The sequence below is a fragment of the Chaetodon auriga genome, chromosome 19 (assembly GCF_051107435.1).
Source record: "Chaetodon auriga isolate fChaAug3 chromosome 19, fChaAug3.hap1, whole genome shotgun sequence".
Classification (NCBI taxonomy): Eukaryota; Metazoa; Chordata; class Actinopteri; order Chaetodontiformes; family Chaetodontidae; genus Chaetodon; species Chaetodon auriga.
The window spans coordinates 14047710-14070123 of NC_135092.1; the positions used below are offsets into that span (position 1 = coordinate 14047710).

Here is a 22414-nt window from a genome sequence, read left to right on the forward strand (position 1 = left end):
ACTGTAACCCGTGGTAATGATTACCTAATAACAACATCAGCAATTGGTTCACCTTTGTACAGCGGCCACGCATCTAAGCGTGCCTCCCCACTGTCTTATGACTTGTCGATCACAACTGGCTCGCGTGTCTGTGCTGGCCATGATTTATTGATACTGTACCAGAGAGAAGATGTTGGAGTGGCAGTCCTCAAGGCTTGCCCCGTTAGCCACCCAATTCGCTGTTGTAGTCATAATCGTCCGCCGTTGGGGTCGTCAGCGCTGGGCATGTCGAAATCCTACATCGGTATCAAAACACCGAGCAGGGCTGACAAATCGCTTCCCTTTCCCCAAAACAAGCAGGCTTCTAATCTCACAAGAGGTCCAGATAATGGACTCGGGATGGTCGGGCAGAGGAATGGGCGTATTCAAAGAGAAGTGCAGAATGCATCCATAAAGCCCCGGCGGATCTAACGTTGTAATGTAAATCCAAGCGTGTGCGGCGATCAAAACATTGTCGCGATCCAGGTCAGGCGATTCCAAAATGTGATCGCTGTCAAAGGCGGAGGGCACAGAAATGTCTCCATCTCAATCCACACACAGAGGACGATCAGCCCGTTTCCATATCAGTCTTTCCGCTGATAGTTTCATCATTAAATGAGCATAATCCATGGGGAAACGACTCCTTTCTTCCGCGCCGAGGAGCAGCCCCCCCTCCCTCCAACAAAATAGCGAAATTAAGAGTCCAAACTTCTTTGAAAATGATTAGAGGTTCGCCTCTCGGCTGAACAATGAAGTTAGAGCCGAGACGTTACATGCAGGATATCTGATTCCGTCTGCTCCACAAGCTGATGCACCACTTGTGATAGTTTTCGAGAATTGCATGAGCTATTTATAGCCTGCTTTCTTACCACAACCGTTCCTCTCACAATGTAACCCAGCCTGCCGCGCACAAACAGGCGCTGCGAGCAGGGACGTTTAATCCCTCTGTTGCTCCCGAGCGAAACGGAGCGCGGACGAGGGGGTCGCGGAGAGAGAAAAGCCCCCGGAGCTCCTCCGTGGCAGGGCGGACAAAAAGTCGAGCGGGCTCCCAGTGAGCCCGGATCATGAGTCAAACCGTTCAGACAAGAAGAAAAAAAAAACTATTCTCACACTCCGCCACCAGGAAAACGACAAGCAGGCTTCTGTAGAAGGAGGTTTGAAAAAATCCTTCCTTCCTTTCAGTTTTTATATCATTACGAAACGTCCTCTCGCGGCCACAACGGCTTCAATCTTGCACAAAAAATAAAAAAAAATGTGATTATTCTTCACTGCACAGCTCACGCCAAAGTGACAGTCCTCGTCTAGCGCCGATCACTGACATAAAGAAAATGTTGCATGCTGCAGATTTTTTGTTGCTTTAAACCACCGCGACATTTAAACGCGTATCCTCCTCCGTCTCCAGATATGATTATTGAATTAAATCCTCCAACGTGTGCCTGCTTTCCTCGGCAGCGACCTCCTTCCTCATTGTTTATCTCTCCCTGTGTGTGTTATTATATCGGTATGTTAGTGTGCGTGTAGCCTGCCTGTTCTCACCCTCCGCGTCTGTTTGCTTTACGCGAAACGTCGCTGGAGCTTTTTTTTTTTTTTTTTCTTTGCGCACGGTCGTCCAGCCCACCACGCATTGTAATGTAATGGCGGTCGGAAGCGTACTACCGAGACTCGCCTTCCCATTTGGCCAAGTTTGCGCTCACGTGATCAAAGTGTGGGATTACAGTACTGTTTAGGATCTTTGATAAGAGACTGGATGCGACGCCGTGCCAGGCGTGAGCGCCAGCAGTCGGAGGGATTCCTGCATTGTTCCACTCTCTGATGTTTAAATGCATCTCCGCTGGTCATCAAGCTGCAGATTATTTTACATGATGTGTTTTTTTTTTCCTCTCTCTCTCTCCTTCATCACCCTGTGGTGTCTTTCTGTGATGCATTTGTTACATAATGTAACTGTGTTCTCACAACAGAGGATGTGACAGAATGGAGGTCAGAGTGACTTACTGAGCTCATACTGTGTTTCATAAGAGGCATCTATGTAGGTTAGACTTACACTCGCCAAATTCATTACATCACAACACTTGCTTGATGGTCTTTATTATCCCAAAAAATGATTTCATACATGACAAATTGGTAGGAATCATGTTCAAATGTTTGCAGTTATCCTAAGTGGTTATACACAGGGCCGTAGCCAAGATTTTAGAGACACCGAAGTCTTGATGTGGTGAAGCCCCCCGGCACTAAAAAGGAGATCTTTTATTTATTGTCTTAGCTGTTCAGTTATATTTAAAGCTGCACTAATCAATATTTTTAGATCAACAAATGGAGAAAAAACATGTGTTTTGAGAACCGGGTGTGTCTAAAGGGTGGCCTGAAACCTGAAATCACACCCATGTGCGACCCTATTATCCTTAAGTATGATGGGCTGTCTGCCCAGTGAGAGGCGGGACGTTGGTTCAAACCAACCGCTTGTGGCCTACTTACAGTATAAAGTATGGAAGCTTCATTTTATTTGAATGCCACTCTGTTGTGTTGTGGTTCGTAGGAGTATTTATCTTTCAAATAAAAATTATAAACACAGGAAGATACTTTAACATTAGTTATTAAAGAGGATACGAGTACACATCTACTTCATTAGTCAGTGCCCCCATTTCGGGCCACCCCAGTCATAAAAGTCTGGACATGTTACTGTTTGTGAAAGGAAGTGGAGCATTTATCAGTTAAAAAGACAGATCAGATATTTTTTCTCAGGAGTTGGTAGAAACCAAAAACAGAGCCAAAAAGACACTGAATATTGGACTTACATTCATCAAGTGGCCAGACATATGACTCCAAATGAATGCTAATGTTGTTCTGTATCGGCTGGGTGTGTAGAAAGGCAACTGTTTGCATTTACAGCTTTTTGTGCTCACTTCAAATGCCCAAAAAAGTATTTAATGCAGGTTTAAATGGAGCCGTTCTTTCAAGGAAATTCCTCTCAAAATCACTTTCTTATAAAATCAACTCTTTTTTTCAGGAAATTACAGATCATAAAATAAACCTCTGATGTTTTTTCCCGACTTTAAATTCAGGTGGAGTGATACTGAATTCTTTATTTATTCACTTTGCTTACCTGAAAGTAAGAAAATGTAAACGCACCAAGTCCAAAAACACTGGAATCAGCCTTAAAAAAAAAAACATTATTTGTTATGTGAAGTTCTCAAAAGACACACTGGAGCATGACCATAGTGGCCTCAATAGTCGCTGTGGTGCGCGCTGTATCCTAACTTTATACTTATTTGAATTATACAGTGCAAACATATAATTTTATCCTCCCCACGATCATGTGAAGCATTGTCATATTTACATAGACATACAGCATTGCTGAAGGTTTTCTTTGCACCGTCTTTAACAGAGTGCTTCACGTGTTCTTTCTGTTCTCAAAGACTGCAGGTGGTGCCCTTTGAGGCTGAAGAACAAAAGATTATTAATATAACCACAGTTTCCTGAGGCAGATGGAAGAGACCATCCAGGACTCACTGCATCAAATATTTGTGTTATTATTATTAATAATGGATTTTATACTGTATGCTATATATATATATATATTTGCACGACATACACTTTGATTTTCTTTGTTTGGGTTATAAAGGTCACTGGATTTTCTGGTTTTAGCTTCAAACTGACATTTGTCCACATTTGTTAACTTTCCTGGACTCATCTTGTAAACCAAACTGCAGCCGCTATGATACGACAGCGCAGGCTGGTTTATCTCGAGTATAATTTTAGTCATGAATAAACAGGAAAATGAACAGTCAATAGCTGCAGACCTTTGCACATGGATCCCCCTAGAGGTCGTTAAAAAGACTCAATCGTCAGTTTATTCAGTCAATAAGCTTTTCATCCCTCAATCACATTATCCCTCACTGGAAAATAAAAACGTATCACATTGAGTTGAATGGCTCTTTCATTTGCAGTCATAAATGTGCAATGATTTTTAAATGCTCGCACTCTGTAAAAGTCACCTCACCCTTTATCTCATTATCACACCCTCTTTCCAGGGATTTATTTTGCATGTCAGTGCGATTGCATGAAGATTCAGCCGAGACTGTGTTCAAGACTGAATTAGTAACAGTAACAGGGAAAGTTTGTTCTTAGCTGCCAGTTTTGCACTGAGTCTGCTCAGACCCTAACAGTGCTCTCTAGAAGACAGATGTGGTCCTCAGAGAAGCAGCAGCGGCAGCCGCGGTGAGAATTGTCATCAGAGTGTCAGAGCTCCTGTCTGATCTATGGTCAGTCAGGAGAGGAAGTAAATAATGTAAAAAAAAAAAAAAAAAAAAAACCAGCTCAGGACTACACTTATTTGTAATAAGATTGGTATTTTCATGTTGCAGCAGTGGGAGATTTTACAGAGACATTTGAACATCAGCCCAACATCATGTGAAGTGTTTAAATGGATGCTCAGTGGCAGTAGTTTGATTCCTGTTTTATAATTTATAGGCTGTTCAAGGCTGAATTTCAGCATGCAAGATATGCTACCTCAAAGGGTGAATCTAACAGAGCTATTTATAGACAGCTATATATTCCTTTTGCTGCTATACATCTCTAGAAAAGATCATCATATGCTGACATATCCAATCCATTATGATATAAGTACACTTCTGGTGTTAATCACTTCATACCGTTTTATGTATTTGAAAACAGCTTGCAGCTGGTACATACTGCCACAGAGAGGGAGCCTTTAGTCCAGTGATTCCTCTTATATCTGAAAAAGGTGGGGGGAGATATGAATCAGATGGATGAGCGAGGGCTTAGCCTGGCGGTTATTGATCCCTTTGCTCCAGGAATGATCCAGGACTCATTTGGAGACTTTTTTTCACCCTCTTTTGTTCAATACATCCTTAAAGGCTTTCAAAAGACTCTCGCACTGAGTTTGGCACACTCTGTGTGGAGCTGATGGGATGAGATGCTATCAGTTTGAATAAATCTATTTCAATATGCCACGTATTTCCCCTCATCAGGCCCCCACTGACTTGAGCTGTGTGTGAGGAGAAAAGATGCATCACTGCTCTGATTAAAGATAATGTGTTTGTCTAGACAATGTGTTTTAGACTTCTCTGGGATGGATAGGCGTGTGTGTGTGTGTGTGTGTGTGTGTGTGTGTGTGTGTGTGTGTGTGTGTGTGTGTGTGTGTGTGTTTAATGTGTGGCTTTGTTAAAGTATATGTGGATCCTTCATTTAGTCTACTGTCATTCAAACTGACAAGGTGCAGTAAACTACAAACATACCTACAATCACATGAGTATATGCAGACATATATTCAGGTGGCAAGTCTTTCTGCAACACATGTTAATTTTAATTGTTCTCACATTTGTCAATTATGCAACAAAGCTACAAATCATCATTGAAATTGGAATGTAATGGACAAAAAAACTGAACTTTCAAAAGAAAATGTAGCTGGTTTATTAAAGCCCCTAAAAACTTGGTTACAAATCTTAATTATTTCTCTCCATTATTAAATATTCCTGATTAAACCAACAATAAAAGTTTGGAAAAAGACAAGTATTTAGATTTTTTTATGAAGAGTTTAACTCTAAAAAGACGTAGCTAATCCACTTAATTCGGAGCCAGTTGCACCAGCTGTTCATAGGTTCAAACTTAGCCAAGCTGAAACATGAATGTTTACCAGGTGGAGATTAACACATAATGACATTAAAACAGGTTGCACCACACAAACTTACATAGAGATACTAAACATTTACACCCAGTAACAGCCGGGTGTATCTGAGAAAGAGAGAGTCAGCTTTCTAAAACACTGCCAATTTAGAGTTAGGAGTAAAAGACACATCAGACCTGACACTTGGTTGAAATGCTGTTTAATAATGATGTGAACTGGGAACACTTTGAATTACATTTCCAGAAAAACAGCACAATATACCTCAAATGACAAAATATTTATGCCAGTAATGTTAGATTTAATAGCATTGGTTAGATTGCCATAATTAGGCTACATATTTCCCACTCGCTCTAAAGAATGCTAACCCTGATAGACCTATTTCTCCATGTTAGCATATATGAATAAAACAAAGTAATACCTACATTTAAAAGACTGGTGTGCAGCATTATGTGGCATCTAGCAGTGAGGTTGCACAGCCGGTGTTCAATTTTAATTCAAATATCGCTGAATCCGGATGATGAACGTACCTGACATCACATTTTCCGTTGATGTGAAATAACCCAAACTGTTCCAAATTTGGCAGAAAGTGTGTGTGCCTATAGGGGCCACTTGCTCATTGTGAGTGATTGAGATAATATTTTTTCAAGGCTTGTAAAACAACAAATAGGTCACGATGACAAACACTGCTCATCTACACATTTTTCTAAACGTTTTGCATACAGATAACTGTTGGGGTGCTCATTATTAATTTAGGATGAGCATATTGCAAGGGGTTCTGCTCGCACGGACGTCGAGGGCTGTTTATCATTCATTCCCGGAGAGGAATGTGTTTCTTTTAAGAACAAGCAGTGGCCTCGCAGTATCTTCATTAGTGATTGATGGATCACCGTGCACTAAGTTAACACACACCTAGCAGCAGATTCTCTCCATAAAATCAGATGAGAGTTTCTCTTCTCTCCGCGGCTCCAATACCTCTCTGGCATTTCCTGGAGCGCGGAGAGTCTGGCTGAGAAGAATAGATGGTGTGCATTATAATGAACATGGGCTGACACCGCCTCATCCATCATTCCACCCAGGAAAATTATAGCAGCACCAGAGAGAGAGAGAGAGAGAGAGAGAGAGGGTGAGAGACTTTAAATCACAGAACATCTACAGGTCTACTCTTCTTAGACTGTCATCAGCTCATTGTTATTGTTTTCTTACTGCCTGGTCCACTTCTGATTCTGCTCTCAGAAGGAAGCTGCCTAACTGTTTGTCTCCCTGTCAGTTTACTGTATACCCACTCTCCTAATGGACGCTATCTTGTATATTCTTCTCTCTGTTTCCACTCGTTTTCTTGTTTTGTGTCTATATCCTAGATTGTATTCGTATCTTTTCCTGCTGATTATTGTTAAGATTATTCAGTGAGTTTATACAATGACCTTGTTCTCAGAGCCGACCGTGAACAGTCCAAAAAGTCCAAAGGTATTCAATTTAAAACTATATAAAACAGAACAAAACACTTGGCTACATGGATGGCAACATCGGTCCAACGCTTTGGTTCACACTGAAATGACATTTTCCCCAGAGGATGAATCGCAAAGAGGTTGGAGATCCCCTGACTTACCTTTCATGTAAAGTCATCATCAGGCCGATATTTGGTTCATAACAAAATACTTGCAAAACTAATTCCCATCAGCCTCAGCGAATTAGTAAATGCTAGATTGCTAACACAATAATCTAATATTATACCTGCTTATCAATATGTTAGCATTATCATTGGAAGCATGTTAGCATTCAAGTGTTAGCATTTAGCTCAAGGTGACTTTGCTCCGACAGCCTCAGAAATGTTAGCTTGGCTGTAGAGTCTCAGTCTTCGAAATAAACTGTCAAAGCTGCCATTGAATAATCTTATGTTGATTAATGAATCAAATAGTTCCACTACAAAATTCAGGTTTGCTAAATCCAGCATCCCATATTTGAATATTTTGCTGTTTCTTTTGCCTGTCCTGCCTTGTGATGCTAGTTTTCTCCCTTTGTGCTCTGCTGCTAATGACTGGAGTGTACTGTTTGTCTGCTGGCAAAGATGCACTCCACTGACCATGATCCCCTCTCCCCTGTGAGCCCACTAAACCCAGCATAATTCACCCTGATACTGGTTAGCTCTGTTGTGATTTTATGCACATTTCTCAGCATGCCAAAGATTTGTTTCTGGGCACTGACACACAATTAAATTACACTGAGCACTCTTGTGCTTTTTGGGCTTTTTAATTAGTCTTTTTATATCAAAAGACACACTGGAGGGGACAGTGTGTTTGTTTACCTGCTCCTGTATGCGTGTGCGTGTGTGTCTCTCTCTGCCTCTGCCTTTGTGTGCATGTTCATCTGTGATCGCGAGTGATTCACTCAAGCACTGTGAAGACTGTTGTAATGGTGTTTCCGCAGCATATTGATTTCACGATGAGCAGACGATGTCTTTGTGAGATTACTCGAGAGATGGGAAATTAGATGTTATCTCATAACAGCAGAAGACAAGGAATCATGTGGTATGTTATCTGATTTTGAAATTATGTCCAGCTGTCAAACCCACTGATACACAGATGACGTGTGCTGCGAGCCTCCTCTTACGCTGCAGACAAGGATGATTCCCATCGATGCAGTGTAACTAGTAAATGAAGTGCAAGATGGGAAACAAAATATAGATTTTAATTTAAATTGCAAAATAGCAGCTTAAAGGTATGCAGGGTAGGAGATAGTCTGAAGGTTAGAGTGAGGCCTTTAATCCCCTGTTGCCCCAGTAAACCTCCTCTGTGGCCACCATAGAAACCAGGTTGTATTGCATATTTCAGCCTGCAAGTAGAAGAGTATAGCCCAAGCCGTGTGCTGCGCTTTCATGTAGAAATATTACCACAGATAGTGTGCTTTAAGTGACCAGCCAGCATTTCCACTTGGCTGCACCCTCTGATGCCACCTGAACAGAATTCAGTAGGAGCCTTCAAGCTCCTCATACATAATGTATTGCTGAAGGTCTGCTCAGTTTTCATGTTCTCCTAATTCATTTCACAAAGAGAGAGAGAGTTCTGCCGGCATACAGAGCACACGGCCTGTATCGCACTGCACGCCGTCGCATCAGGAATCACAACTTCGCCACGGACAGCTTCTTTGTTGAAACAAGCGCTGTCGTGCTGCGTCTTGTTTGGCTTGAATCTTAATTAAGTCAATACGTATTGATCCACACGAATCAGAATGATTCCTGCTATCATTCTGTCAATACTCACGTCCTGACGTACACTGTATTTTGCAGTTGTCAAAATGACCTCAAAGGCAGTCCAGTGCTGGTTGTTTTGTTATGATATCATTAATTTTATTGAATTTATTTGTGTGCATCTTCTGTGCTGACATGTTGCAATTGACTGCATGAGCATGATGTTTGCCTTTATCTTCTAAAAGATTCTATTTGAGAATAAATCACTATCTACAATAACAATAATATGCTAATTTTAGCCCCTTCCAGAGTAAAGAACTTAATCAAATCAGCATAACAGCATAATCCAGCAGAATTCTCCATGCTCTTTGTCTTCACATTTCCAAGACAGAAACTGATATTTATTAGTTTAATGCTCAGTGACACGGCTCTGGCCTTGCCTCTCATTTTTTATGCTGCTTTCCCTCATTTCTTTTGTGGCATGATTTGATGTGCCGTGATTGTCTTTTGTTTCTCTTTGGCTCACAGCATAAAATCATTCACGAAAATCAATCCAAACATAGCCCGCTCCTCTGTTTCTCAAAACGTAGCCTTCTGCTGACCTCAATAAATCGACCAGTGAGCGTCAAACAGTTTCAGTTAGTGCCCTTAAAGTGGCCTTTCCACAAACATAGTCCGTCACTAAAGGGGGCATTGAAAGCTCTCTCTCTCTCTGTGTGTGTGTGTGTGTGTGTGTGTGTGTGTGTGTGTGTGTGTGTGTGTGTGTGTGTGTAAATGAGAGTGAGAGGACTGAGAGCATTGCAGTAACCCTTATTGTAGCATAATAAAATTATGGCCCATTGCCCATCACTAATGATAGTGTCTGATCATTTTAGTTTATGTTATTTTAAGGGGAGGGATCCTGTTCAGTCTGACCTTTATCAGGGTGTCAAATGAAAGAACAAAGTCAGGAAGTCAAGTGAAATGATACCTAGCTACCAGTGCTTCTATGCTTGTCAGTTGTGAGTAATGATTTTTAGCCATGCTGTCGGCGTAGCTCCAGGGAAGGCAATGCCGGTCTGTCGGATGACGCTTTGGGCCACACTGGAATATCTCGACAACTCATACAGATATCCGTGGTGCCCAGGAGACGAACAGTGTCACCAGAAGGTCAAAGTTTTCGTTTATCCTGTAACATTTGTCAACGTACACAGGGTGGGTTGGCGCAAAATTTGTATATTTGTTGTTCCCCGTTTTCATTTTTCACCTCATCAGCTTCACTGACTTTTGTAAATATCTGCTTACTGTGAATTTCATGGCAGCAGCACATTTCAAACAAGTTGGGACAGGAGCAACAAAAGACTGGGAAAGTTGTGGAATGCTCCAAAAACATCTGTTTGGAACATTCCACAGGTAAACAGGTTCACTGGTAACAAGTGATAGCATCATGATTGGCTATGAAAGGGGCATCCTGGAAAGGCTCGGTCACTAACAGGCAGGTTGTACCTGCTAAACATCAGCATGTTATCACTGTGTTTATGAGCATGTTAGCATCCTGATGTTAGCATTTAGCATTCCTTTGCCTAAATACAACCTTGCAGAGCAGCTAGCATGACTGGAAACTCTAAATAGAGATAGTCTGTTGTTTTCTTTCCAAGCACAAATGCATTTTTTTAGACCTGGTTATCCTGGTCAATCCTGTTCCAGGCTGATTCGGTTCAGCCCCCTGCGACCATGATGGGATAGGTCCTGGAGGCGGCTTGAGCTTGTCCCAGTACTGTACTGGACAAGAGGCCTCTCCATTCTTGGCTCTCTTGGCTGAGGGCCTCTTGTACCCAGAGCTACCTTAGTCTAGTGGCACCATTAAACTACAGTATTCATTTACACAGACTACTGCTTTACCTCCTGTCCACCTGCTGCAGTTTCAGCATAGTCCTCTCCATTATCCTGCGCTCTCAGGCTGCAGATAGTATCTGATCTCAATTTGTAATCCACACATAGCACAAAAGCAGTGAAGAAATCAGAGCTCTGTATCTCTATTGGATCACCTTTTAGCACCTGTTCCTGTAGAGGGTCAGGTGCCTTTGAAGGGACAGGTGCTGTAGAGAAACAATGGAGACTAAGACTCGGAGCCAAGATGGCCCCCCACACACCCATCCACCCACCCACATTCTTATTAAGTGCTGCAGCCTTCATTTATTAGATTACATTATATTTAGATTACACGTTGTTTGTTATAGCATGAAAGAGTATTAATCTATCACTCTGAACTCACAGGGGTTAAATGACTCATAATATCAGCTGGACTCAAAACGTTCATTTTTTTTTTTTTTTTTAAAGCCTGGAAACCCAAACAAGGCAACTCAAATGAGAGCTCCAGGTAAAAGCCAAGCTCCTCCACGTTGTGCTTATATGGGCCTTCCAGTTAAAGCAAGGAAAGAGGATTACAACCGATATTATGAAAAGAAATTAAGGCATGACATGGCTTTCTCCGTGTTCAAGACGTATTTAATGGAACAGAGTAATGCACATAAGCTCAACAATCCCAAAGAAAATAATTTCAACAGAACCAAATACGCAACGGGACAACAAAACATTTGCTTTTCTGAGCAGCTTCTCTCTATTTGACATGATGTGTTAAGGAGTTTTTCCTCCGTATTAGACTCCTCATGTTCAGTTTACTTTCAATAATGGACAAAATCTAGTTTGACCTGATTACATTTTATCATATTGTGGTAAATATGCCACTAAGTCTGAATTTTCCAAATGATATTATGCGCCATAATTTAATTCCACACCTTTTACAAACATGACGTGTGTGCGCACAGTAGAGATTCTGTATCTGAATTTTATCTGAAAGGCACACATTGCAAACAACAATGTAACCCCACAAACTGTATACAAAATAAGGCAAGAGTGACAGATATTTAATGTGCCTGTCCTGAGTGAAGGCTTGTTTTTCTGCATCTGGCTGTATGGATATCAGTGTGGGTTGTGGGGGTGGAGGCAATTGAAAGCCTGGGAATCCCTGAAAAAAAAAAAAGGCAGCAAGACAAGTGAGAAAGAGAGAGGGAGGTCTTTTGGCCACTTGTGGCCTTCACAACACAGGCACAAATCATAGAGGGACATGGCAATCTGAGTGACAGATGAACAATGCTCCCATTTTCCAGCCCCCTGTGAACAGGCCCATCCATCACAGGAGGGGAGATTAATTCAATTCATCAGCTTTTTGTCTCCTTGGGCCCCCTAATGCCACCTGATATTGCTCAAGGGGGCTTATAAATGTTTGCAGACTTGATCTGAGCGCGCTTGCTTGACACTGAATTAAAACATTACTCTTTACTCTTAGCTGTACACTGGTTTTGCCAACAGCCTACCTGCCAATTCTGCCATAATTCTGATCAAGATGAATTCTTATGAGGAGAAAAATGCTTGCCAAAGGGAGTGAACAACATAAACTGGAGTTTACAGAGCGAGGGGAGCTGGGTGTTAGTGGGGCTGGCGGTTTCAGAGGGAAACCCTGCTCCTGTGCATGTCTCATATAAAGCTTTTAATGAAAAAGCTGAATCATCACTGTAGGGATTCAACTTTTATTCAAATTTTCTCAAGGCAAAGAGGACACAGACACAGCCTATTAGAATGAATCTGTCAAGGGCAATTCAAAGAATGAGCGATTTATTTAACTATGCTCAAGACGTTTGGCCTGTTTTATCACTGTTGACCAAGAAAAGAATTTATTCTACTAAACATCTACACAAACAGCAGAAATGTTATGGCGTAATTGGTTTATTATCTTACATAATTAATCATGCAATACATTTTAAAATCTATTATTTTCTCACAAATATATTCAAGACCTAAAAGTTAAGAGGGGTTGGAGTCATGAAACTTGTGATAATCCCAGATTAGTGAGCCAACTCAAGCAGCCAATCTGCTGGTGTCACATATAACAAAAAAGCAGAAACTTGATGTAGAGTGAAATTCAGGTCTTTCAAGTGAGCAAATACACAGTTCTGTCAATCAGATATGTGGAACATGGCAAACACAATGGTAGTGATGACCTCTAGTGGCCATTACCAGAAGCAAAGCTGTTTCAACTAAAGCAATATACAACCTGTTCAAACCTGAAACAACCCAGTTTTGTTTTAAAGGGGTTACAGGCCTTTAGCAACACTTTATTGGTGAATATTATAAAGCACTGCCATCGTCAAGATGATAAACACTGAAACATACGGCATATAACGAGCATCTTTCTGACTTATCTATCTTTGAGAATGCATAATATAGTCTGTTTTAGTTTCCAAAAGTACCCCAAGCTGCAGAAAAAGTATAACTTTTATAAGACATAAAAACTAAGTATACTACTAAGAAAAAAAAAAAAAAGGTCAGTGTTTGGCATTCATCTCTGGTGGAAGAACCAAGCGCAGCTCATCAAGATACGCATTTTCACCAGCTCCTCTGACGCACTTCCTGCCCAGAGATATTAGTAAAGACAGCAAGCTGAATCATAACAGGAACAAGTCTCCACATTAGCTTTTTCAGCTCTATTTCCATTGAGTGCAATATACAAAGATATATATATATAACATGACAAAATGAGACTTGAATGGTTTCAGCACAAGGTTCGCTTTATTTCAAGCATAATCTCCCTTTTGAGGCTGATAGTGAATCCTGCCCCCCCTCCATACACACATGTAATAGGCCATGCTCAGAGATCCCACTACAGCCCCCAGCACGACGGCTGCTACCAGGACGATTTTCCACACCGCTGATTCGTTTCCTTCATCTGAATCCAACAGGAAACAAACAAAGCGCTCAGTGAATGGAGTCTGAAATGGGCAAAGACTGTGACTCATGCTGCTGACAGTCATGTTGTAGGCATGGTCACAAATGCACAACCTGTTAGCAGCCCACCTTGTTCCTTCACAATATATTGCTCAGGAGTGGTCAGCAAGTTCTGGTCCTCTGTCACCACTTCTACAACGTCGGGTGCGGGCCATATTCTGTCCTCTCCTGCTAGTCCATCAGCGTCTTCATACTGCACGCTCTCGTCCGGGACAACCCACTGGCCCTGGATGTATCGAGGAATGCCTGTAGATGTTAGTGTGTCAGGAGTGCAGTACAGCGGAGGAACAGGTGCAGCATTTTCAGCAGGATCCTTCACAAATTGAACCAAACCCTCAGCAGAGTGGTGCGACTTCTTCCATCTTACCTGACTGAGCAGTTGAAGCAGCCAGAAGAGCCAAGAACACGAGATTAAGCGCAAACATGACTGTGCCTACCAGCGCCTGGACTCCCTCAGCCTTTTATGTGGGCACTTCATCGATAGAATTGGCATCAGCTGGGGGCCCGTGAATCAATCAAGATAAATTACTGCAACCGGGCTCTCAAATGGCCTGCTCTGATGTGCTTTTGAGTGCTTCCATTTCATTGGTTAAACCGTCTCTTGATTTACGCCTCTTTCATCTGAAAGTTATGGTAGGAAGTGGAAACTGTGCCCGCAGAGAGAGCGAGCCGTGAGGCTGCCACTTGAAAGCACACTGAAGAAAGGTGTTCTTTTAGGAGGGCCCTGATGCACCATGTGTAGATCACGCTGGTTTATTTTTCACTAAACGGAGCTGTCAATATTTGGATTGAAAAACAGACTTTACATGTAACCGTACTGCCATTCATTAATGACCATATTGTAGAGAGGGATTTGTGATGTTTGACAGAGAAACCACACAGCTTGTCATGACATAACTTATTTATTTCTCTCCAGTGTTACAGGAGTTGTTGCAGAACAGGACTGCTCAATATTGGGTGTCCATTGTAACAGAGTTCCAGCTTTCAGCAGGTGCTTTCACATTTGAAAAATAATCTCCACCTTGTGAGCGACAGAACAAAGTTTGAGGTTTGCCTTTTTTTTTTTTCTCCACTTAAGGCTGAAAACATCACTCATAAAACCCACTTCCGAACACACTGCCACATGAGAAAACTGTCAAAAATGTTCAAAAAAACAAGTAAACCGTTCCTTCTCATTTCTGCATGCGACACACACACACATTAAAGTTATGTGTACAATCTGAAATGTTACAATTTAATACGAATATATAGATTTTCACTAAGCACCAACAAGCTTTTTTAAGTGCCAACAAATTGACACGTCACAGCAGGAAAAGCACATCTATAATTAATAACATCACACGTGTCCATCACATGTAAGGGCCCCCAGTCGAGGGCCATGTGACTATGCACTGTTAATCGCTGGTATGGCTTAGAACACTTACAGAACCACCGTTTGACACCTTCATTACTCAAACCTGTGCTTTTCTTGCCGTGACCAGTCAGATTGTCTGTGTGAAAAAGGTCTGACACCTTAAACTCACACAAGCGAAAAGTAAACTGTGCTTCAGTGAATGAAAACCTCAAACGCCGCACACACCGGTGCCTCGAGCGTGTGCGTTTCAACAAAAAGTATTGTTTCAGTGGTCTCATCTGGTTATTAAAAACTAAACAGAAAAGGTTGCATCACTACTTAGTACCAGCAAGTAGAAACATGACAGTTGGTGGACGCCGAGTTTTCACAATCTTTCCTTTCAGCATGACAAAGCGAGGCTCGTCCTTCATACGAAAGAGAAGATGGCGTTAAACGAAGGTTATTGCTAAAATGGTTCACTGGTGTACACTGACACAAACACTGGCAATGATAACCATTCCCAACACAGCCTGTTCCTCTTTGTCTCAAGCTACATTTTGTATCAGACTTCTCCTCATTATTTCACAACATTTTAACATGATGTAACAATCCCGACAGGTTGCGAAGCCCACGTTACGTCCAAACCGCTTGTTTCCCTTGCATAGTTCAGCATGAGATACAGTATATCACTTGGCTCGTCAAAGAAAAGCACTGGAAATAACATGCAGACATACAGTATCTGTACATCTCTGAAATAATCCCTTAAACCCCCTGCATAGGTATGGCACTGACCTCAACGAGTATGAGAGAAGTTCAACATTTCATTTAATAAAAACTAACTGATGGATTAGATCCAATCTTCTGTAAAACCTGTAAGAGTTGTACACCCAAAGCTTCAGGTTTGCTGGAATCAGTGGAGTATTTTAAAGTCAGATCAGAACATACCATCTCAGATTCATCTGGAGCCAAAACAGCTTGACTCCAGATGCTGGAAAGACAGTTTTAGATGAGTTACAGATGTTTGAAGCTGGTATGTCGAACATTTTCAGACTGAAGACATTGAGAGCGTTTGACTACAGACTTATTGAACAGTTACAGAATTGGTGAGAAATAACTCAAACACTTGTGAGCTTCACTGCACTTGTACAGCTCGTTGCTACTGCGAGCACACTTACTTTAAGAGGACCAGATACCACAACGTACAGAATAACACAGACTGTAACTATGGTGTAAAAATGCCCTCTGTGCAAACCTTGGCTCCCATGACCAACAATAAATTAGACTTGACTTGAAACATCTATTCTATGTAACAGACATTTTCAGGAAAAAAACAAGAAAAAAACAGGCAGAAGGTGAATTTTAAGTTAGTACAGATAAGAGGGTCATAATGTTGAACTGGCTTCTCGGCCTTTCATTACAGTACCACTGAATATGGCTAATAAACACAGCGAGTGTGGATTTGTATTAAATCTCTTTGACATCTAAAGCATGAGGGCAACCTTGGAGGCCTTCACACAGATCACAGGAATATAACAGCACACTTGTCTGAGTCCAGACCTTTGAACCCACCCACTCCAAAAGACTGATTCAAGTGTTAAGGAGCTGACAGTTCTGTCTGACGTCAGGCAAACGGCAAACTATGTCCCTGTTAAGAATACTATAAGAAGCAGGATTTCACTGTGACAAGGAATAATTATACATTTTTCATACGAATAGACTCTTATTTAAACATTTTTTTTTTTTGGTGTCACTACCGAGATGGCCCTGAGAGGTTAAAGTTAAGGATATTTCCCTTATTGCAACTTAAATTTTAGAATTCTGAAATCTATTAACTAACTGAAGAGTGTCGATCCATGAAATCCTTCTTCACTCTTCTTTAGTGCTTCACAGTGGTGGATAATCAGCACAGGTCTTCTTGGACCGGACTGGTCTCTGCTGCCGAGGAGGCGACAATTCGCCCTGCGTGGTCCCTCCTTATTTGTGCTTCTCTCCCTCGCTGTAGACCTTGCGAAGGCTCGAGTCCAGCAGGAAATCCACTGACCTACCGGGTACAGAAAGAGGACACATTGGGATGCTGACACAAAATGCAGCATTTCTGAGTCCATTTCATAAAAGCAGTCTTCTTCAGTGCTCCTTGTTCTTACTTAAGATTTAAAAACAGCTCACAAATATATAGTTTCATTTTCAAAGAAGCAGCTGGGAACTGTAGTTTTGAGCAAACATGGCTCAAACACGAGCAGACTGCTGGGGCTATTTTCAGCTCAGTTGGTGCTCTTGTGAGTATTTCCAGCAGCGGGAACATGCAGAACAGCAGAAGGAACATGTCACCTAGTGCAACAGTGTGGCTCTTTCATGTATTTTTAGTCATTTTTGGACAAGAACGGAGCTCTGTAGCAGAGGAACAAGCTTTATCAGGCTTTGGATATACAGACAACACTTGTTAGTTGTCCTTAAATCCTACATCATGGTCAGCTTCCACACAAAGAAAATACACCAACCTGTCTATAGGAGTAATGATGAAGGGGATTGTGGAGAGGCCTATGGCTGTGGTGGTCCACTTGCGGACGGGCAGGGGCCACTTGGTGGTTCTGCCCAGCAGATATAGTGATCCAGCACACACACGGTTGATGGTGAAGCCCGGGATGATCACAGAGGCGAGGGCCTGCCACACAAACGTGTCCACCACGGCCACCGCGACCCGTGTTGTCTTCCCCGGGTTGTCCCCGTGAGCCTTGAGGAGCAGATGGAGGATCAGAAAACAAGGGTGGTCACAGCGGGTTTATTTAGAGACCCTGTTCTATTTGATCGTCTAAGACAGTGGCTCCCAAGTCTTACGGCTAGCGTCCCATTTTTTCTGGAATCAAGGTTGTACGAATGCTAATATCTTACCACAGCTGCTTTCTTCCCTTTGTCCACAGCATCAGCAGTAACGTACGCAGTGGCCACAGCATAGCTGCCCCATACCAGACTCACCGGCACCAGGGCACGAAAAGCCTCCCCGACCTCATTGGCATAGCCTGTGGGCACATATACATAAATGCAGATAAGGCTTTAACCTCGTCACTCTCCTCTAAATGCATCATAACCTCGTTTAGCTACCCTGCTAACATAACATTTATTTAAAAAAAATAAAAAGTTTAAAAGTAAAAGCATATTCAAAAGCTCAGTTTATTTCAGTGGTTACGCATCTGAAGATCATCCCAGTTTTCTGTAACATTCCTTGATTTCAAATTGTAGGGTCTCTAAATTCCAGTATCTATACTGCATCCTGAAACAAACACAAGGCCAACGAGCCTCAACTTTATCTCTGACACTGTGATAATGGAGAGCGGCATTTGGAAAATTATGCAAAACCCATTCCACCAGGACTGAATGACTCGCCCTTGATCTCCTACTAAGAAGTCACCTGTGCCATACGCAGTATATGTAAATCACTGGTAAAATTAACTTGTCACACAGGAAGTATTATCTTTGGTTCAATGAGACCATCAGCGCGTGGTGAAGTCAGATTCTGCTGTTTATCTCCACCTCAGGAACTGCTGGCACAGATGAGGCTGCTGTACAAAGACCACACTTCACTGTGCTCCCAGTGCAGAAGCAACCGTGTCACAGCCGATGAAACACTACACGGTGACAGTTTATTTACTGCTGAAAAATGTTTTTTGATTAAATAAATAAGGCATAATCATTGGAAGTCAGTGTGGCACACACTTATCAGTTTTGAGGCTTCTTAGTCTTTATTCTCCATTTAAGGCAATCAGATCAGGATTTAATGAGGAAACTGATAAGATTCAGATCCAGATTATAGATTTCTATTTAAACGTAATTAATCCTTGTGACTACTTAGTGGATTATCAAAACGCCAAAAGATTTTTATCTTGTGCTTCGACTAAAATAATCACTGTATTCATTCATATTCATTAGTTAGGAAGAATCTGCTACAGCGACATCATGAGTGCTTGAAACAAACAAATGGTGCTTTCATAGTTTGAGTACACTCAATATGTTACAAAATGAAATGACTACAGTGATTAAACACTGTCCAAAAAAGTGTCTTGCAGTATTTCCAGAGCGCTTACTATGGACTCCCATTTCCACAGAATTGTGGAGGAGCTTTCAGGAAACAGGATGCAACACTTTTTTCTTTTTCGCTTTTACGAGTTTCATTGAAATTCAGCCTTCGGTGAGAGATGCAGAAGTGAATCATGCTTCCACAACTTCCTTAAGAGAGCAAATCACATGACAGCTTTATTTTCCTTTTCCGATTGTGTCTAAACGGGAGCTGAAGCACATCAAACCCTTCCAGCCCTAAAACCTAACGGCTGTCAGCCATGTTTAGGACTAAGGAATACCCCAACAGTGATTATGAACTTCAACCTCAGCACTGCTGAGAAGCACAACAGGATGACTCAGAACACTTTATGTCTCAGGATGAAGAGAGAAGCACTGCAGATCAAAACAAAGGTCACAGTCATGAAGTGCTTACAATTCCAAACTTGACCTTGTGCAACATTTAGTTGCTGTTTGCAGCAAACCCAACAACCCGAACAAGAAAATACATGTATGCATTTGTAATGCATTCCTGAGAACAGAGACCAGAAGTTGACTTAAATTTAAACTGTGCAAAGTCCTAAAAACTGTGAAAGTGAAGTGGTACAGCAAAAATATTCATTTAGATGTGGCTTTTTAAGAGTAAAATTCAAGCACTTTTTAAGCATTTTCAAGGAATCTAAACCAAAAATTCCCAGACTCTCGAAGCCTTTGTCATCATATCCACTATAAATGCAAATTTCAAAAAATTAAGCTTACCGAATTCCTTTAAACCCTCATCAATCCATGTATACTTAGTTTATATTACCTGCTGTTCATACGAACTTTGATTGTATTTCCTGATCAAATATGACAAATATGACAACAATGGGATCGTTTCATTTCAAATATTAAAAGATTTTCGGCTGACGTGAGTGATTGTGTCTATGAAACACAAGATGATGTTGAAAATCAGTCATTTTCATGGCGCATATTCAAATCCACATTCCAGACTTTGGAGACTTTGTACGAACCCTTCTACGATGACAAATCAAAGTGTCTGCTGGGAATAAAGCTGGCAAAGAGAACAAGACAACTTTATGGAACTCGGTCTTCGCTCTTAGCTGCTGGTTAATACTGTAGCAATGAAATTGGCAGTAAAGTAACTACTGAATGTGGAGCTCCAGAAGCACTTGTGAGCACAAGGTGATAAGGAGCTGTCGTGGTACAATAAAACATGATAACAAGTCGAGCCCAGATAAGATTATCTTCCAGCAAGGCACTTTGTTAATAATAAAATACACCATGCCCTGGCATATAGGCTGGGTTCCAATTCTGTCCCATGAGCAAAGGCTTCAGATTACTCTTTGTGATTCACCATTTGTCCTCGGCCCGGGGCAAAGGTGTGTCACTGAGACACCGTGTGTGTTCATAAGATGACGAAGGCATGAGAAATAGAGGAGATAATGATTGAAAGAGAGAGCAGGGTGAGGGCAAGGTGTGAAGGCTCGGGTGGTGATGATATAAGAGAGGTTCGGAGATGCCCAATAACTGGCAAAATAAAGATGAACTGTCTGCTCAACAACATGCCCAGGCTCTGATCTACAGCTTTCCACCGCTGCTGTATTATTTATTGTTAGTGGAGTTTAAAAATCTGGGATACTCCATCACCTCAAAGGAACCAGCCGGCTACAAAAGACATCAGGCAATCCGATCTCTGCTCTAACAACATCCACCTACAATTAGCCTGCTGTATATTTCCAACAAACAACTTTGGTCTAAAAGGGGCTTTTACATCCATCAGGCTCTTGGGCCCAGTAATGCCGAATCTTCTAAATGTCTGTGTTAGTAAATAAGTGCCCAAACCCAACGGGTAGTGAACTCCTCAGGACAGACAGCTGACGGCTGCAGTGATTTCTGGATTTTCCTGCTCAATCAGTTGGATAAAACAGCCACATATACAGCTAAATCAGTCTTTGTTACATAACCAGTATCACAGTTTTGCCAAAGCAGTAAAAAATAATCTTTTCCAAACATGCCCGAGATCTCTGGGGAATCCAGTACGGAGTTGGAAAGAGGCATGCTATCTTAAGTGACCATTTTAATGGAGAAAATACAATATGCACAGTATTGCACTAGTCTACAATGTTAACATCTAAAAATGACAAGTATGAGAAGAAATGCTGCATGAAATTTGACAACACCTATGTAAAAATGTGGCTTTCCCTTTGAAATCTACTTTCAGCCATACACTGCACCACACATTTCCATTTCACTTCCAATTTCTGTGCAATCCATGCAGAGACAGAGATATATGACAGCACAGGCAGGATTACAGATGTGAGCAAATAGATTATGCTTGTGTAGAAGTGGATAAAGTGTTTCTCACGACATGCCATGATCACTGCTGGTCAGTGTAAGCTGAGTGGACGAGCAGGAGATTAAAGGCATGTTCACCAGGGAGGGAAACAGCCTGCACGGTGAGGCTGCTGCAGCGTCCATGCCCTTCAGCATTTCCCCCCTGTGCATGCCCTTCACAGGCAGCAGCTGACTGGATGACAGAGGAACGACCCTCATGTTTCAATAAGAGAAGGACAACAAGCACTGATACTCAGTTGTCTCTACCAAAGTGTCCCGGCATTCAGTCTGGTCTTGCCTCCGGGCGTTTCTTGGTGCCTGTGTGAGTCACTGCCTCAACTTGTTTAACAACTACATTGACTGAGGCAGGGCTGAGCTACAGAGACAACTAACGCAAGAGGTAACGTTAGTCAGCAGCTAAGGTTCAATACGTTATGAAAACAAAAAGCACGACATTGTTGTCCAGATTTGGACTTCGCCCATTGCGTCCTGTGGTAACAAAATGTCCTTCAACAGCCGGGTTTGCTATAAATAGAATTTTAAAAAAGAAGTTAGCCGGCTATGCTAACCTTTTGCTAGCTAGCGCACGACTTCAGGGTCATGACGGCTCCAGTGTAACGTTAAATCTCTGTTCTGTAATGTTACTGTTACCGTTTATTACAGCTACGTTCAGGACTGAGCCAGCACAAATGTATAAAATATAACAATACATACCCAGGAAGCGGACCCATGTATCGCGGTAAATGTCGACTGTTTTGCTTGTTTTTTCTTCAATGGGATCCATACCTTGCTGCCTTTACTCCATCCCCATGTGCTGTTCTACATAAACTCTGTGTGACGAGTGTTAGAAACCCGACACACAGAAGGGGCAGTGAAGGGGGCGTGATCTTAATTACAGCACCCAACCATGGATGTACACTCACAGCCTGCAGAGACGTCCAACTCCGCAGGTCGACACAAGGCGGCAGCAAAACTACTATTCCCCCGCCTCTCAGTACTACTACTACTAGTACTAATACTGGGT

The 22414-nt window shown here is 41.9% G+C and overlaps 2 protein-coding genes across 6 annotated transcripts in view; both read right to left on the reverse strand.

Moving 5' to 3' along the window:
- Positions 1–1565, reverse strand: part of LOC143337968 (mediator of RNA polymerase II transcription subunit 13-like) — a 78957-nt gene extending 77392 nt beyond the window's left edge. For all 5 annotated transcript variants that reach the window (XM_076758015.1, XM_076758018.1, XM_076758017.1 and 2 more), the window contains exon 1: positions 160–1565. In XM_076758015.1, the coding sequence (XP_076614130.1) occupies positions 160–231 (72 nt within the window). In that variant the 5' untranslated portion in view covers positions 232–1565. The remainder of the gene's footprint in view (positions 1–159) is intronic.
- Positions 1566–14553: 12988 nt separating this feature from the next.
- Positions 14554–22335, reverse strand: mtfp1 (mitochondrial fission process 1). Its single transcript, XM_076758909.1, has 4 exons — positions 22105–22335; positions 17893–18020; positions 17502–17734; positions 14554–17044 (listed from the first exon to the last, which is right to left on the reverse strand). The coding sequence occupies exons 1-4, from the start codon at positions 22172–22174 to the stop codon at positions 16978–16980; spliced, it is 498 nt and encodes a 165-aa protein (XP_076615024.1). The 5' UTR covers positions 22175–22335; the 3' UTR covers positions 14554–16977.
- Positions 22336–22414: the final 79 nt, after the last annotated feature.